Here is a 17,816-nt window from a genome sequence, read left to right as displayed (position 1 = left end):
TATTGTGCAATTTCCCGTTACCCGAAGAGTCTCCATTTTTCGTGATCAGGGGTTGGATGAGAGATTTTTTGCGTGCCGAGCTGACGTTTTTAGTGATACCATCTTGGTGCAGATACGTTCTTTTGATCACCCGTTATTGCATTTTAATGCAAGGTTGTGGCGACCAAAAAAACGATGGCGTTTTGACTTTTTTTTTTCTCGCTACGCTGTTTAGCGATCAGATTAATCCTTTTTTTTATTGATAGATCCGGAGATTCTGAATGCGGCGATACCAAATATGTGTAGGTTTGATTGATGGCTAGAAGCTGCCATAACTCGATTGCCTCTGCTAAATAGAGGTGCTGCTCAGATCGCTCCCATGTAGTAGAACTAGAACACTGCTATGAGTGCTGACCACAGGGTGGCACTCATAGCAATCTGGCATCAACAACCATAGAGGTCTTCAGGAGACCTCTGGTTGTCATGCCGACGCACCGATGACCCCTGATCACGTGACAGGGGTCAGCAGTGCGCGTATTTCCGGGGGGATGGCCGGAAGCGCTTGTTAAATGCCGCTGTCAGTTTGACAGTGGCATTTAACTAGTTAATAGGTGTGGGTGGATCGCAATTCCACCTGCGCCTATTGCGGGCACATGTCAGCTGTTCAAAACAGCTGACATGTCCCGGCTTTGATGTGGGTTCACCGCCGGAGCCCACTTCAAAGCAGGGGATCCGTCCTCGGACGTACAATTCCGTCCGATGGCACAAAGGGGTTAAAAGAATCCTAGGAACTGGTGTCTAGAATCAGAGGAAGAGGTGAAGTTAGAGGCTTAGAATCACCCTTGATCATCAGATGAGGACATGTGAGAGAGTCACAGCTTTCCTGTAGAAGGGAAATATAAGCTTATTAAAGCTGTTGGGCTAGGTTCACATCGCGTTAGGGCGATGCGCTAATGATGAGCCCCAAATTGTCTGTATTTTTGCGATCGCGCTACGCATGAGTTAATGCATGGTTGAATTGCATCGGCCTGCGTTAGCAATAGAGTTCTATGCAGAGTGAACGCTTCTGTTCGCTGTGTGTTTGCCGTGACGTACCTGAAAACGCAGTAGTCCGCGTTTGAAGATGTGTCACAAAATAACGGACCATCGCTAATGCATGCCGATTTTAACATGAGTTAGGATCCGTTAGCTAATGGAAGTCTATGGGCGCGTTATCTGATCCGTTACATTGTGTTAGTGCTGCTTAGAAACGGATCCGTTAAACGGATTGCCCTAACGCAATGTGAACCTAGCCTTAGTTCCACAATGGGGATAGTAGATCCAAGACCAGAAAGATCTGTCCAGGATATAATGTTTGGTGGTTTAGAGCAAAGAAGAGCTGGTCCTTTTTCCTGAATGAAAGAATTCTGGTGCTGATAAAGAAAGAATGGAGAAAAACAGCAAAAGTCCTTCTTTCCCATCTTTCTAAAGTTTCGTTTTGATGATACAGCCTCATCGTCCTGAGATAAAGATCTGAAGCTAGATGTGGCAACAGCTAAGGCATCTAAAAAGTTTGTCCTGCCCTTTGATTACATGGGGTGCATACATGGGGTGCTTAGAGATCCTCTGGCTAATAGGACAGGCACTTTCCTTAAGGGGTCCTGGGAAGCTTCTGGCCGGTTGTGGCAGCATCATGCACAGCAAGGTTAGGTCATTTAGAAAGTTGGCTTAAAGCAAAAGGGACAATATGTTAGCCAGAATTATTTTAATGCGGGGGGGGGGGGGTATTTCCTATAAATAACAGAGTAAGAGTACTGGGTAAACACCGTATTTGATCACTAAAAGCCATCCCGCCAGCGTCAAGGTGCACCCAGATTCGGGATGGTACTAATCTCTAGTATTAAAACCTTACCATGTGTCATAGTGATGTCAGTGTGAATAGGGGCCTAGCAGGACCGAGTCCCGAACATGGACACACCTGCACTAAATGCAGAAACCTTAATCTGAACCAAAAAAATGAAGTGGAGAATAAGTTGGTATGCATGCAAAATAGGAGCATGTCCTCATTGCCCATTATACAGACAAAACCTAAGACAGAATCTTTCCGTTTGCTGCGTGTCCATGTTCGGGACCGGGTCATCCTTGGCCCTTAATTACGTTGCTGTCACTTTGATACATGGTAAGGTTTTAATACTAGGAGTTAGGACCATCCCAAATTTTGGAACACCTTGATGCTGATGGGATAGCTTTTGCGCTTTTTTTGATCAAAAAATGTTGTTTACTATGTACCCTATTTACCTCTATGCACTATTGCTTTTACTTATTCACTTACAGCAGGGTATGTGTTCATTTTTTTCACAGTATTAGGTTTTGCCTGTTTAATGGCCAATGTGAACATGCTCCTATTTTGCATGCATACCAACTTGGGTTAATTTTTTTCGGTTTAGTTTAATGTGGAAAAAGCTGTCAGATGATATACTGATATACAAGAGAAAAGGTAACGTCCAATTGTCAAGTTATTCATTCACTTTTAGGAGAAATAACAAAGGAGCTGCACGACGCCAAGTTATAGGAAAAAAAATAACAGAAATCTTACAAGAATTGACAAAAAAACATATGGGGAAAAAAAGACGCCTATTTAGTGATGTAAAAAAGTAACGTGTCAATTTGTGAAATGTTACTGCTTGCAAACAAAGCTCCAAATTTAGTCACTGACTCTGAAGAATAAAAATAATAAATTAAAAGCAAAAAAGTGTTGAAATTAGAGCAAGAAAAGCATTAAATAACACTTCAGGTTTATTCAGTATATTGTTTCCATGGCAGGGAACTTCGTTAAATACCATTAACTTCAATGAAATGATTTTGTAACACACTAGAAATACATATAATCACAAGATAATTGAGGCAAAACCCACAGGAGAAATTAGGCTAGAACAAATATGAAAGTTTTATAACCAAGATGGTATTTATAATCATGGAAAACATGGCTCATCATGTTATACTTTATTATCTGTCCCTCATATTCACCCTTTAGTTGAATTGTGCATGTTCCCGTATGAGGCCCGGCAGCATTGAAACAAGTTGTTGAGAATAGAATAGAGTGCAGCTTTCAGAGCCTAGATCTGCGGAGGATTCCTGACAGCTGCTTTATCATATGGCCTCCATCAGCCAAAGAGTGGAGCAAATGTAACATGAACCTAAGGGTGCTTTCACATTGCGTTCTGTGTCCCTGTCAGGGCATACGTCCAAACTTCACCGCCACTCGGGGTCCAGATGCATGCGCCTATGGGGCCATAGACTGTAATGGTGACGGACGCTCTGATGTGCATCATATTCGGAAGTGTGCGCCTACTAGGGGCGGACACTCAGACGTAGAACACTGCATCTCCAGTAGGCGTACACTCCCGAAAAAGGCGCACGTTCGCTCTGCCGTCACCTTTACAGTCTATGACCCCATCGCACATCCGGACCCCGTTTTGCTGGGTATTTTGGATGTGTGCCCCGACAGGGACACAGAACGCAATGTGAGAGCACTAAGAGAAAAGACCACATGCGCTATCAATGTTCTTACTCAACTGTAACATTACATGACATTAAATTCTAACAAAACTACTTCTATTGAGATAAAAAAAATAACAATAAAAGTCTTGTGAACGTCACAAACTAAAACAAGTGATGCCTCTTCTGGACTTTGGCCTTCTATTTATTGTGACCCAACCTGTAAAGAGAGAAAATAAAATCAGCTTACTTCTGGGGAAGTGCTCCTTCATTCTATACTATTACTTTCCTCTCATGTGCTTACATCTAGTGATAAAGTGGGCTCCGATGATGATGGCTACAAAAAAAGCCTCTTTGCTTTCTAGTGATACAGTGATGTTTTATTACCTGTTGGAGGCAATCATCTGCAGTCAGCCTCCACCGGGACCCGAGAGCAGTGCATCAGCAGCCCAAATAACGCTGTTCACCTACATTTCTTCAATAACAATATCTAGTATCATTGCACACTATAAAGCAACCATGCTTTTTATTCTACCCATTATTGTAAAACATTTACCACTACATGTAAACACGAGAGAATTGCAAGATTACACAATTTATCTACAAGAAACTTCCCCAAATGGTTGGCAATAAAGGGAATCTGTCAGCAGGAATTCACCCCCTACGCTTTTTATATGCACATATAGCTTTTTCAAAGACAAGTCCAGCAATACCTTTACATGGCCAGTCCGTTCCTCCATTACTGAGAACTCAGCGCTTGAAATGGTATGAAAATAAAGCAGTAGATCTGATGCCTATGTCACTCCAGCTCTATTCCCACTCATCATTGCTTCCACCTCCTCGACGGACAACCTCGATGTGTGACTTCAGGCAAAGGAGCTGTCAGTCAATCAGGAGGAAGATTGCTGGCTGAGGAATAGAGCTGGAGTGACAGAGGCTTTATATCTACTGTAGTCCTTCAGCCTCATTTGCATATCAATTTAAATGCTGATTTCTCAGTAACGGAGGAATGGACTGGCCATGTAAAAGTATTGCTGAACTTGATTTTGAGAGCGCCACATGCACACATAAGCCGTTTTTTGGGGGGAAGGGGTGAAATCCTGCTGACAGTTTCACTTGGATGGGTATCAACATGAACTCGGCTTGTGGTAGTGTGAACCTACTGTACATATTAAACAATAATGTAAAGTAAGAGAAGCCATGTCTTTTAATCCTTTAGTTTTTTATTGCTACTTTTTTATCCAAATATACTAACTACTTATTCAGAGTACTCCCCTTCATACCCCGCAAAATATGGATCCATCAGAAACTAAACCTTCCTTGCATGAACCAGATGCCAGTTTTCCTAATTTCAGGGTAAAAAATAAATCACTACTGCAATTAATGATCTGGGCCAGCGACCAGTAACGAGCACTGGTGAGAGCAGTTCTCGCTGTTCTTTCAGAATTTTTTTTCCGTATTGATGTAAAATTATAATAGTGAATCCTGCTTTATTCAAGGCGAATGAAGAGGACTATACTGAATGGTCACCTAATGAACATGAAATACCTGTACGTCAATGTTTGGGTACCTGTGTGTGAAGGCCTCTCCAGACATGGTAGATCCTGGATATATTACATGGCTGGCATCTGTATCTAACTGCATTTAACCCTTTCATGAACTTGTGATTTTCCATTTTGTTTATTTTTAGTTTTAGTTTTTTCCTCCCCTTCTTCCCAGAGCCATAACTGTTTTATTTTTCGGTCCACATAGCCATATGAGGGCTTGTTTTTTGCAGGATGAGTTGATTTAATCAGCTATCATCTGCCGGGAAAGATGTGGGCTCGGCGTGCGCGCTCACATCAAATGCAGGGACATGGCTTATGACATGCCTTCATTTCTATGAAGCCGTAAATCAGAAGATGTGCGGTTTTAACATCTGGCTTAGGGGCAATTGCTCTCTAAAAAAAAACTAAATTGAAGGAACCCAGTGGTGTGAAAACTGGATCACTGACAAATGGAAAAACATTACCTGATCAAAGGAATACAAATTTCTGAGAATGTTGCTGATGAAAGACTTTGGAGTTAGAAGCATGAATTGATGATCTCTTCTCTCAATAGTCCAGGCATCTGTGTTTCGTCCTCCCAATTCAGACCATGAAGAACCGAATGGTGGCGAGTGTCCTGAACCAAATTCAGCTGTCAAGTGGTGCTGGTGAGCTCAGATCAGGAGACCTGTCGCTGGTCCATATATCATGATCCATACTCGGACCTGAATCCGTGGATGTCTGAATCCAGATGAATGGTTTGGGGAATGTTTTCTTGAAACACCCTGAGTTCTAATACCCTGGGATGGACATTTGGACAGTAGGCTTTAATTATTGTGGCTAGCCATGTGGATTAGCCCACACACAATTTTTCAATGTAGCTTTTTCAGGTTGAAAAATCTATGCAAAAATAACCCGATTATTACCGCATTTTCAGTCCCATTCATACAAGGATTTTTGTATGCAGCATTTGTTTCGGTTTCAATCTAGAGAGGGTTTTTTTTTCAAGCTTAAACACCCCAAAAACTGTCATGTCACCTTTTCCACATGATGGAAAAAAAAGACAGTACCATGTTCAATGTGTGCGGTTTCCCACCAAAACCTGTACCATATTTGAAGTGTTTTCTATTTGGATCTTGAAGAAAGATCGGCTTCAGAATCCACGTAAAAAACAACCATTTTTCTCTCATCTTAGAAAATCTGTCCGATTATGCTAATCACACTCTGATCAGCGTTTGACACGATTTTCTTGAATGTGGAGTGTGGTCCCACAGACTTGCATAGCTGAGTGCAATCTGATAATTAGATGCAACTCGTGGATGCTGCGATTTGTACCTCTCGTCTGAGGAAAAAATCACACGTGCATGGTCGCATAGAATAACATGGGGGCGAGAGCTATTTGTCAAAACGATGAACAGAACTTGTCCGATTTTTACAGTCGTCTGCACGAGCCCCCAATCTCAGAAAGCAGCTATGCTTTTAGAATAGTAATTAACAGTCCCATACTTGTTACATTTAGAGAAGGTGCCCCTTTACTACAAGAAGCTGATTTATATGACCTGTTGATTTACATCTTAGTGCATAGCTTGTAAATAGCAAAGAATAAAGTATACCTATGATTGTCTATTTTCCATAAATCAGCAGTTTGTATAGTAAATACATTTCTTAAATCCTCAGTCTAATTAAGGTCTGCCTTTTGTAACTAGACTACAATAATCCATCTAGGACTGTAACGGAAGCTGACAAAAATGATTAGCATTGTCATGGAAACTCTATTCCTTATTGTGTGACCCTGGTCAGTTTCTCGCGCACATCGATGCATTTTATTAGGAAAAGTCTTTCTCGGAAAGAGCGCTAGATAAGAGCGGAGTTCTATGAAAATCTCATAGTTTACCTTTTCACACGATACTCACTGCTATACACTGCTAAAGAAAGAAAATAACAATATCATTGTATTGGCACGGGGAAAGGTTTTCTTTAAGCCTTAGGAAGCAGGACATTACATTGCATGCGGTCTTGTTGTTTTGAAATGTGTATACTTAACCCTTTCCCATAAGTGTATGTACCTGTGCCTCCTGATGTGGCGTCACTGAATCAGAGCTTCGTTATGTAACAGGAATGGTGTGGGCACAGGAAATGTGTCCGTCCAATCTGCTCTGGGTGCTGGCTGTAACTTACCGCTCAGCTCCTGCTGTGAGCCAAGACCGGAGCCAGCATTGTTTGTTTCCAGCACTTTATTGCTTCAGATGTTGCTGTGAATAGCGACAATGCAGGTGAGCAGTTTCATAAAGGGAGATGGCTTACTCAGCCCATCAGCACCCCCAGAATGCGATTGAAGGGCACCGATAGCTCACTATGTCAATTGAAGGCCTAACAATGGCCTCCGGTTTGCCAAATACATCCTACCATAGGTCGGGTCTAATAGACTACTTATCAGTAAAACACTGATAAGCTTTTTAGCAATAAAAAGTAGTTTGTGAAAAACAAATCCCATCATAAATTACATATATTTGGTATCAACCTGTGCTATAAAACTATATTAATTATCCCACATGGTAAATAGCGTTAAAAAGAAAATCTGAAAAACTAAACTGGTATTGCTGTTTTTGTCCTTATTGCCTCGAAAAAGAAAAAAAAATGGTCAACAAGTCTTACATATTCCAAAATAGTAGAACTAAAAACTAGAGCTGATTATTCAAAAAGCAAGCCCTCATACAGCTCAGTAGACAGAAAAATGGAAATGTTATGGCTCTGAGAATTGTTTTTGTGCAAAAGAAGCAAATCATAGAAACAAATAAATACGGTAAATTGGGTATCACCAAAACCATATCAACCTGCAGTATAATGTTGACATATCAGTTATGAACTGAGTAAAATCTTCTCACTGCGGCATGCAAGACGTCTGACAGAGGGAGGCTGGCAGTGCCAATCACAGTTTGCCGATGACAACCTAAGGCCTAACATTGGCCTCCTACCAGCCTATCAGATCCCAATGGAGGCAGGGTCTAGTAGGCTGGATGCAGTCAATCACTAACAGGTTAGATAATGCACTGTACTGCACAAGTAGTACACTGTAACATCAATGTGATATGAGCCTTTTTATTTGGTGCTATTTTTTATGTTCTTTGTAATAATGCAGAGTGTAAGCTTAAAGACACATCCCCAGAGAATACTATGAGCATCACCTTCTTGGTATAGACCATAAAAATTAGCACTAAAATTAGCAGAACAGCACTGACAGCTCCCGTTAAATAATCTTGTAGTGAGGCGCAGCAGCTGACAGCCCTTCATGGAGTAGTTTTCTTCACTGTCCAGCAACAGGTTAAAGAAGCCTTCTCATGAAGTTCATTTTTCGTTACATCTATGTACATGTAATGTAGAGTATGGTGAGTGTATTAATATAGTCAGTTACCGCTGCCTTCTCTGGGGTCCAGCAGCGCTCTGATCCTCTTCTCGGTATCGTCACTGCTCATCAGATTAGCCCGCTCACTTTATGCATGAGCCGGAAGACTCTTTTCCAATGTACTCCGTCCTATGCAGTCTCTTACTGACCTTCATAGACTTGCATTGCAAAAGCCATTTCTGGGTCTGGCAGAGCAACGTGTGAACTGTAGAGTCTGAAGAGGGATGAGGTCACTGAGAAGAGGAGCAGAGCGGCGCTGGAAGCCGGAGAAAGCGGTGGTAGGTCAGTATATTAATGCACTCACACCACACTACATGCACATTGTGCTAGGTTTAATCCTAGCACTACAGGCTCTGCATATAAACAGCCTATGTGTTCACGGCCATAGTCAGCTGGGGAAGCTGAGCAGACTGCATTGTATTGCAGATAGAGAGAGAAACATGTCAGGCTGCAACATTGTGAGCAGTAGGTTGGTGCAGGTAAACCACTTTGCACACAATTCTTAAAGACTGTAAAATCTCTTTAACATTTACGATGTTAAAAATGTATATGTTGCAGCGTTTACCATTCATGATATATTGCTGGAGCTGAATTTACTTTTCTCTGTAGCTTTTTATGATTACAGTAAGAGTTTATAACGTAATTTTCCATACTTCATATTGAAGGCAAGGACACCCAGGCTGTTCACTGACTCTTCTACATCATTATTACTATAAGTGCAGTCAGCAGTGAGTGCATTTAATGATTAAATAATATATTTACACTGATTTACCAAGTAGTAACTTACTTTTATATCAATTTTGGAATGAACTGTTCATTTCCTGAGCGCTCATCATCTCATAATGAGACGCAGTGTTACTGTTCTGTAATGGGTCACCCTGGATGGTATTTAGTAACAGGCTCCTAATGACGGGAAAAGTATCTCCCTCCACAGAACGTTTATACTCTTCGGCAGGAGAAGAGCTAAAACGTATGAAAGCCAAGTATGACAACACCACCTAGTAAAAAAGAAGGATATATACAATTATAATTAGGAGTGTTTGTCTTTACGGTAATTGCTAACTACGCCAGAACAATACTAGGCTTTAATATTATTCCTCCGACCAGTGAGATTCAGTGTAGATGATATCACATATGTTCAGATCTATTGTACCCGGATGACAAAGCATTATTGGTGGCAGCTAAAAGGTTAATCACTGCTAAAACATGTGCTCACATACTGGTGCAGATTTATCAATACTGTCTAATTCATAGAGAGCACACAGACTGGACTGTCCTAAAATGTACCAGATTTATCACTATGGTTCATGCTGTTTGATAAATCTGGCGTATTTTATGACTGTCTAGTTTAAAGGTGCATTTACACTGCAAGGTTATCGTGAACGAGTTGTTCCTAGCATCGTTTCATGATAATCTTGCAGTCTAAAGAGTCTGCAAAGAACTGATTACCTGTTATGCTGCACAAAAGATCATTCTCGACAGCACATTGTCCTGTGTAAACATTTCTCGCACTGTTGAGAACAATGATCGTTCAGTGGACATCTAAAAGAAGTTTATCTATTCAAACAGACTGTTAAAAGCTGAGAATGTTTTTTCGTGACATATTGTGCTTTATGATAATGGTCTGATTATGTCGATATTGTCTGCGTTTATTTATAAAAATATCAGAAATGTTAATTTTATTAAAAAAATTAGCAATTTTCGAACTTTAAATGATTATCCCTTTAATCAACGTAATCATGTCATGCAAAAACATTTAATAAATAACATTTCGCTCATGTCTGCTTTACATCCCTATCATTTGTAAAATGTTGCTTTATTTTGTTAGAATTTTAGAAGGTTTAAAAATGTCTCAGTAATTTTTTCTAAGGAAATTTACAAAACTTATTTTTTTAGGGACCTATTAAATTTTGAAGTGACTTTGGGGGTCCTATATATTGGAAAAATCCCAAAAGTAATATCATTTTAAAAACAGCGCCCCTCAACGTATTCAACATTTCTATCAAGTAGTTCATCATCCCTTCAGGTGCTTTTCAGGAATTAATGCAAAGTGGCATAACAGGAATGAAGATATATAGTTTTACCATCAACATGTTGATAACTTCTGAACAGGCCGCTCTAGTCAGCAGACTTTCACTTTCAGGCCATTATTTGGCCATGAAGTGCCATGGCAAACATCAGGACCACACGATCAAGAGCTCAGTGTGACTATGTGTTTAAAGATGAAGCCCCCAGACTCTGTTAGCCATCTATATGCTGTAGTCATTATTGACAGCAGCATTTAAGGTGTTAAACGACTATAGTCAGTACCAACCCTGATCGTGGCTGATGCAGCAACTTATCAGCTTACAGCTGCTGGATTGGCCCCTTTCAGTGGATGCTAGTCTCTTAGCATCTCTTAGTCTCTCTCAGGTCAGTAAAAAGACGTACTGGTGGTCACTAAGGGGTTAAGCTTGATAAATCTCCATTATTAATGTCTTCTACATTCTATCAACATAGAAAACTGGTGATCACATAAGCTATAAAGTAATTTAAACCAGATAAAATATGAACAGCTCTAGTCTAAAAATCTAGTGGTCACATTTATCACCATCAGAAATGGCTTTGTCAGAGTGGATGGCTTTAATCAACTAACCGGAGGAGCCATAAATGCAACACTGATTACAAAGGCGCTCACTGTCAAGAGATCTAGCTGGCCAAGATTGCATACGATACAAGAAAGTCAAGTAAAAAAGACATAACCAGTCAAGATTTCTGTGAAAGATAAAAGCTAGTGATGAGCGAGTGTACTCGTTGCTCGGGTTTTCCAGAGCACGCTCGGGTGACCTCCGAGTATTTTTTAGTGTTCGGAGATTTCATTTTCATCGCCTCAGCTGCATGATTTACAGCTACTAGCCAGCCTGAGTACATGTGGGGGTTGCCTGGTTGCTAGGGAACCCCCACATGTATTCAGGCTGGCTAGCAGATGTAAATCATGCAGCTGAGGAGATGAAAATGAAATCTCCGAACACTAAAAAATACTTGGAGGTCACCCGAGCGTGCTCTGGAAAACCCGAGCAACGAGTACACTCGCTCATCACTAATAAAAGCCACTAGATAGACCACAAGAAACAGCTGCTCAATTGTGCCCCAGCCATGGTAAGCCCTGGCCTGGAGTACCTGTAAGAATGGTGGACTGTACTACAGTATTCCTAGACCTGAAGACACCAGTCGTGTCATTTAGATGTCATTTAGATAAAATATGGTCATACAGGGACAACAAATGCAAAAAAAACTCCACAATAAAGGACATAGAGCCAAAATAATATGTTGCATACGTAATAGATCATAAAGAATTGAGTTATTACAAGGCCAAAAAAACAGGTGGCTGATTGGATATATTATAGTATATATGGAGCAAGATAATAACTTCCAAAAAGAAGTGCAATACGTATCATGGCCAAGTAAATCAAAATTTCCCCAAAAATTTTTTTTTATATCATATTCAAAGGATCAAGATAATTTCCCGAATGTCCAAAATCTAAATACTGATGGTGATATTAATAAATACTATGCATGAATCAGTGCCATGCAAAAGGTAAATGCAAATGAATGAAAAATCAATAGTTAAGGACCAGAGGAAAAGAAGGTAGATGTTAGCGGTATACTGGCACTTTACCTTTAAGTGGCCGCGGCACCCCGACACGCGTTTCGCGTTTGGCTTTATACAGGGAAGCGTGTGTATAATGATGCTCTTTGGGAATGGTTTTATACCATGTTTGTATCATTTTCAAAAAGGAGAAACATTGGAGTTTTTGGCAAAATTTCTACAACAAGCTTTATTGAAACAGACCATGTTTGTATCATTGGTGGATTACGATCTATTACGTACGCGACATATTATTTTGGCTCTATGTCCTTTTAGTGGGGTTTTATTTGCATTTGTTGTCCCTGTATGACCATATTTTATATTTACACTTTTAGAATTATATCAATAAATTTTTGTGACCTTATGGCATATAGCTTCCCATTTTTCTTTTTGTGATCCGCTAATTTTTTGGAAGTGCCACAAATCTAGGCATATGATATTTTGATATGTGTATATATATACATATATATATATACATATATATATATATATATATATATATATATATATATATATATATATAAGCATTCCTCGGTGAATAAGCCTTCTTACCTTGACATGCCAGAGCCGGGATGTCATTCTCCAAAGGGAAAAACGTTAACCCTTAGACCTCAGTCCAGAGCCTCTAACCTAGCCAAATCAGTTCTCATACTTTGTACCGATGAGGGACAATAGCCCGAAATATATATATATGTACATGCCTGGTTCCCACCGTGAAGCATGGAGGAGGAGGTGTGATGGTGTGGGGGTTCTTTGCTGGTGACACTGTTGGGGATTTATTCAAAATTGAAGGCATACTGAACCAGCATGGCTACCAAAGCATCTTGCAGCGGCATGCTGTTCCATCCGGTTTGCGTTTAGTTGGACCATCATTTATTTTTCAACAGGACAATGACCCCAAACACACCTCCAGGCTGTGTAAGGGCTATTTGACCAAGAAGGAGAGTCATGGGGTGCTCCGCCAGATGACCTGGCCTCCACAGTCACCAGACCTGAACCCAATCGAGATGGTTTGGGGTGAGCTGGACCGCAGAGTGAAGGCAAAAGGGCCAACAAGTGCTAAGCATCTCTGGGAACTCCTTCAAGATTGTTGGAAGACCATTTCCGGTGACTACCTCTTGAAGCTCATCAAGAGAATGTCAAGAGTGTGCAAAGCAGTCATCAAAGCAAAAGGTGGCTACTTTGAAGAACCTAGAATATAAGACATTTTCAGTTGTGTCACACTTTTTTGTTAAGTTTATAATTCCACATGTGTTAGTTCATAGTTTTGATGCCTTGAGTGTGAATGTACAATTTTCAGTCATGAAAATACAGAAAAATCTTTAATTGAGGTGTGTCCAAACTTTTGGTCTGTACTGTGTATATATATATATATATATATATATATATATATATATATATATATATATATATATATATATATATATATATATATATATATATAAACTATGTACTGTAGTATAGACTAGGATCTAGGACATGAAATAAGGATAACAGGTTTAGTACATTCTGTTATAGGACAGTAACTGTAGTTAGCTGAAGGTATAGGATAAGGTACAGTTACTGTTTGGGACTAGTCCAGATTGAGAGGGGAACAATTGTTTATGGCAGTGGGAGGCCTTGCTAGAATCCTTTGCGGACATTTCTGCAATGTCCAAAGCTCAGGGCTCAGTAATGTACTAAAAGGAGTTACTTATCCACCAGTGTACAGAGGACGATGGACAGGGAACCGTGAGGAGGGAAGGTAATGGATCCCGGGTGCCCTGTGGGACTGGATGGGAAATCCCGGTGACAAGCAAGAATAGCCAACATAGGGATAGTCCAGGAGGAACAGGTAGAAATGCCAGAAACGGACTGTGTTAGGGAAATGTATTGTGTTAAAGAAACAAGGAACGAAAAGTGTTCTGCCCGTTACAATCTGATGAACTTGAACTGTCCAGTAAACGTTTATTGGTTAATATGAACTGCGTGTACCCGGAGTTATGTGCGGCGGCTATGGAAAATGGACGCCTGGAAGCAACAGAGTCCTGCGGTCTACACGAGTGCAATGCTCCAACACACTGGGCAGCACATCGGGACTGGGACTCGATTTTCCTGTAAAGTGCAGGGGCGATGTAAAGCAGTAGTTTGGTCGTGGCTACCGCCTGGGTCACTTTACATACCCACCAAGTACTTGATGCTAGTGTGTAACTTTAAAATTAAACTCACTGATTTTTTGGGGCACAACTTAAGTCAATTTACCCCCAAATACTTCTTTTTTTCAACAAAAGAAAGCTGATTTAGATGCACTGATTTGGGGTTTGATGGTGAGGAATTAAGACATGGCAACATATGAAAGTAACTTACCCAGCAAGGAATAGAAAAAAAGGAGAAGACAATAGCGGTTTGGCCGCTCCCAGCTCCCACTGGATAGACATCAGGTATTGACATAGCCCACTGATGTGCCAGGAAGCAGAATCCAAAGAACCAAAGGGTAGTACCAAGAACTAGTGATAGAATACTTACATTAATAATACTTACAGTAACAAAATATTATTTATACTTTAAACAATATTTAAACAACATTTTTGCAATAATATAAAATGGAACCAAATATGTATTTTTTCTGCAAATATAGTTTGTATTTGCAAAATGAGAAGTTAAAATATAGTTATTTTGATCACTTTTTTATATGTCGCAGGCGCCGTAATTTCCTGCAACATATAACAAAAAACACATTTAGACCACGTGACACATTGAGTATTTGATGATTTTTTTTACCTCAGAATTTAATATGCAGATAGGAAGAGGACTAGAACTCTAGTGCCACCTATTAGAAGCAGCAATCCTAAAAGTCAATGTCAACCTTTTAACAAGCCTTGCGATAAGACATAGGATTACTGATGGGTGAACCTGAACAGCAAAGTTTGGAGTCGGTACCAATGTCCATGCACGGACCTCGAGCATGGAGTTTGGCAGCCCAAATAAAGCTTGTTGAAAGGCTGCTGCACAGGCAATTAAAAAGCTTCTCTGGTATGAGCCCTTCTGGCCCCATCAGAGCCATGCCAAGTATTGGCATGGCTATGATTGGCCAGCACAGTAAGTTAAAAAAGTAAATAAATAATAACAAAAAAAGGTGTGGGGTCCCCTCTCTTTTTCATAACAAACGAAGGTAAAGCAGACAGCTGACTTTTTTTATATCTTGGCTGGTTATCAAAAATACAGGGACCTCCACACCGTTTTTATTAATTTAATAAATAATTTAAAAAAAAGATCGTGGGTCCCCCTTATTTTTGATAACCAGCCAAGGTTAAGCACACAGCTGGGGTTGTTATTCTCAGGCTGGGATGGTCCATGGATATTTTGCCCTTCCCAGCCAAAAAATAGCAGCCCGCAACCACTCCAGAAAAGGCACATCAATTAGAATTGCCAATTCTGGGGCTTTGACTGGTCCTTCCTACTCGCCCTGGTGCATTGTCAAGCGGTGTAATTTTGGGGTTGATGTCAGTTGTGTAATGTCTGCTGACACCAAGCCCAGTGATTAGTAATGGAGAGGCATCTATAAGACACCCCCATTACTAACCCTGTAGTCAAAAGTAAAAAAAAAAACACAGAAAACAGTCCTGTAATTGTAAAAAGCACTCCCCGACAATTATCCTCTTTTCCCCATTTATTACCTTTAAAAAATAAAATAATCCAAAGTGGTCCACCATAAATCCATCCCATGATGATCTCAGACTCTGCTATTTCCGTATGCAGTGCTGAGCGGTGACATCAGAAATGTGATCGCTCAGTACGACAGCCGGAACACAATGAAAGTAGCTGTGTGAATCCGGCTGTTGCAACGAACGCTGACGTCAGGAAGGTTATCGCAGTTCACAGTCGATGAACTGCGATAGCCTTAATGATGTCCTCCCTCACAGCATGAGAAATATCCCGTGGCTAACACTGGTTAGAACCGGTGTTTCTCACTCTGTCACACAGACACACAGAGGACAGCGATGGGAACAGCCGGATATTCGGGCCCTCTATTCTCTTGAATGGGGTTCGGGATCAAGTTCGGGTACCGCTCTGCTACCCAACCTTTTTTATGAAGTTCAGTTGAACCCGAACATCCATGGGTCCACCAATCCCTACTTAGGATAAAAGCCAAACCAGAATCTCAATTTGCAGACATGGTTCTACAGGGTATTGCCCATTCTCAGTGCAAAGTATGAGATCTGATTTGGCTAGGTGAGAGGATAAGCGGTAACATTTCTACTTGTGGACAGTGCCAAGCCAGGCCTGGCATTTCAGTGAGGAGACTCATTTATGCCATGCAATGCTTCTCTGGGAAATTAAATATGCAAATTGCCTTTTCAATTTGACTACAATTCTAGTGGCACCTATTGGAAGTTGTAATCCTAAAAGTCAATATCAACCCTTTTATGAGCCTTGCAACATGACTTAGGGTACTGTCACACAGTGCCATTTTGATCGCTACGACGGTACGATTCGTGACGTTCTAGCGATATCGTTACGATATCGCAGTGTCTGACACGCAGCAGCGATCAGGGACCCTGCTGAGAATCGTACGTCGTAGCAGATCGTTTGGAACTTTCTTTCGTCGCTTGATCACCCGCTGACATCGCTGGATCGTTGTGTGTGACAGCGATCCAGCGATGTGTTCGCTTGTAACCAGGGTAAACATCGGGTAACTAAGCGCAGGGCCGCGCTTAGTAACCCGATGTTTACCGTGGTTACCAGCGTAAACGTAAAAAAACCAAACAGTACATACTTACATTCCGGTGTCTGTCCTCTGGCGTCTCAGCTTCTCTGCACTGTGAGCGCCGGCCAGCCAGAAAGCGAGCACAGCGGTGACGTCTGACGTCACCGCTCTGCTTTCCGGCCGCTGTGCTTACACAGTGCAGAGAAGCTGAGACGCCGGGGGACAGACACCAGAATGTGAGTATGTACTGTTTGTTTTTTTTACGTTTACGCTGGTAACCAGGGTAAACATCGGGTTACTAAGCGCGGCCCTGCGCTTAGTAACCCGATGTTTACCCTGGTTACCCGGGGACTTCGGCATCGCTCCAGCGCCGTGATTGCAACGTGTGACCGCAGTCTATGACGCTGGAGCGATAATCATACGATCGCTGCGACGTCACGGATCGTGCCGTCGTAGCGATCAAAATGGCACTGTGTGACAGTACCCTTAGGATGAAGCCAAAATCAGGAATGGGTAAAAAAAAATGCAGACGTGGTGCATGGGTTTGTATTATACTTTTCCTCTGATTTTTTCACTCCTGGTTTTGGTTTACAAATGCTGATGTAAACAAAATCACCAAATACAAATATGTGTGAACATGGCTTTAGGATTTAGTTACTCTTTAAACAATTTTATAAAACACTATGGCCCCGATTTATCAAAACTGGTGACTTTCACGTTGGTCGGGATGAGGGAGTATGCTGTAGTCAGATGAGTGGTGAACACCTCAATGTGTGCCTCACATAAGTCTGACTCCAGCTGGATTAAGGCTGTGTGCACACATTCAGGGTTTTTCACATTTTTTTTGCTATAAAAACATGATAAAACCGCGAAAAAAACGCATACATTAAGCATCCTATCATTAGAATGCAATCCGCAATTTTTGTGCACATGTTGCTTTTTTTTTCCGCGGCGGAATCGCATTCCGGAAAAAAACGCAGCATGTTCATTCTTTGTGCGGAATCGCCGGGATTCCGCAAACATAGGAATGCATTGATCCGCTTACTTTCCACATGGGGCTATGCCCACCATATAATTGTTAAAAAAAAAAGAATTAAAATAATAAATCGTGAAATT

The 17,816-nt window shown here is 41.0% G+C and overlaps 1 protein-coding gene across 9 annotated transcripts in view; it reads right to left on the bottom strand.

Moving 5' to 3' along the window:
• Positions 1 to 2,736: 2,736 nt before the first annotated feature.
• Positions 2,737 to 17,816, bottom strand: part of SYNGR4 (synaptogyrin 4) — a 110,073-nt gene continuing 94,993 nt past the window's right edge. For all 9 annotated transcript variants that reach the window (XM_077259505.1, XM_077259503.1, XM_077259496.1 and 6 more), the window contains 3 exons: positions 14,360 to 14,499; positions 9,173 to 9,383; positions 2,737 to 3,676 (listed from right to left, as the gene is read on the bottom strand). In XM_077259505.1, the coding sequence (XP_077115620.1) occupies positions 9,180 to 9,383; positions 14,360 to 14,499 (344 nt within the window). In that variant the 3' untranslated portion in view covers positions 2,737 to 3,676; positions 9,173 to 9,179. The remainder of the gene's footprint in view (positions 3,677 to 9,172; positions 9,384 to 14,359; positions 14,500 to 17,816) is intronic.

Source organism: Ranitomeya variabilis, chromosome 4, assembly GCF_051348905.1.
Source record: "Ranitomeya variabilis isolate aRanVar5 chromosome 4, aRanVar5.hap1, whole genome shotgun sequence".
Lineage (NCBI taxonomy): Eukaryota > Metazoa > Chordata > Amphibia > Anura > Dendrobatidae > Ranitomeya > Ranitomeya variabilis.
Note: the sequence above shows the minus strand (reverse complement) of the source record. Positions and strands in the feature narration are given on the sequence as shown.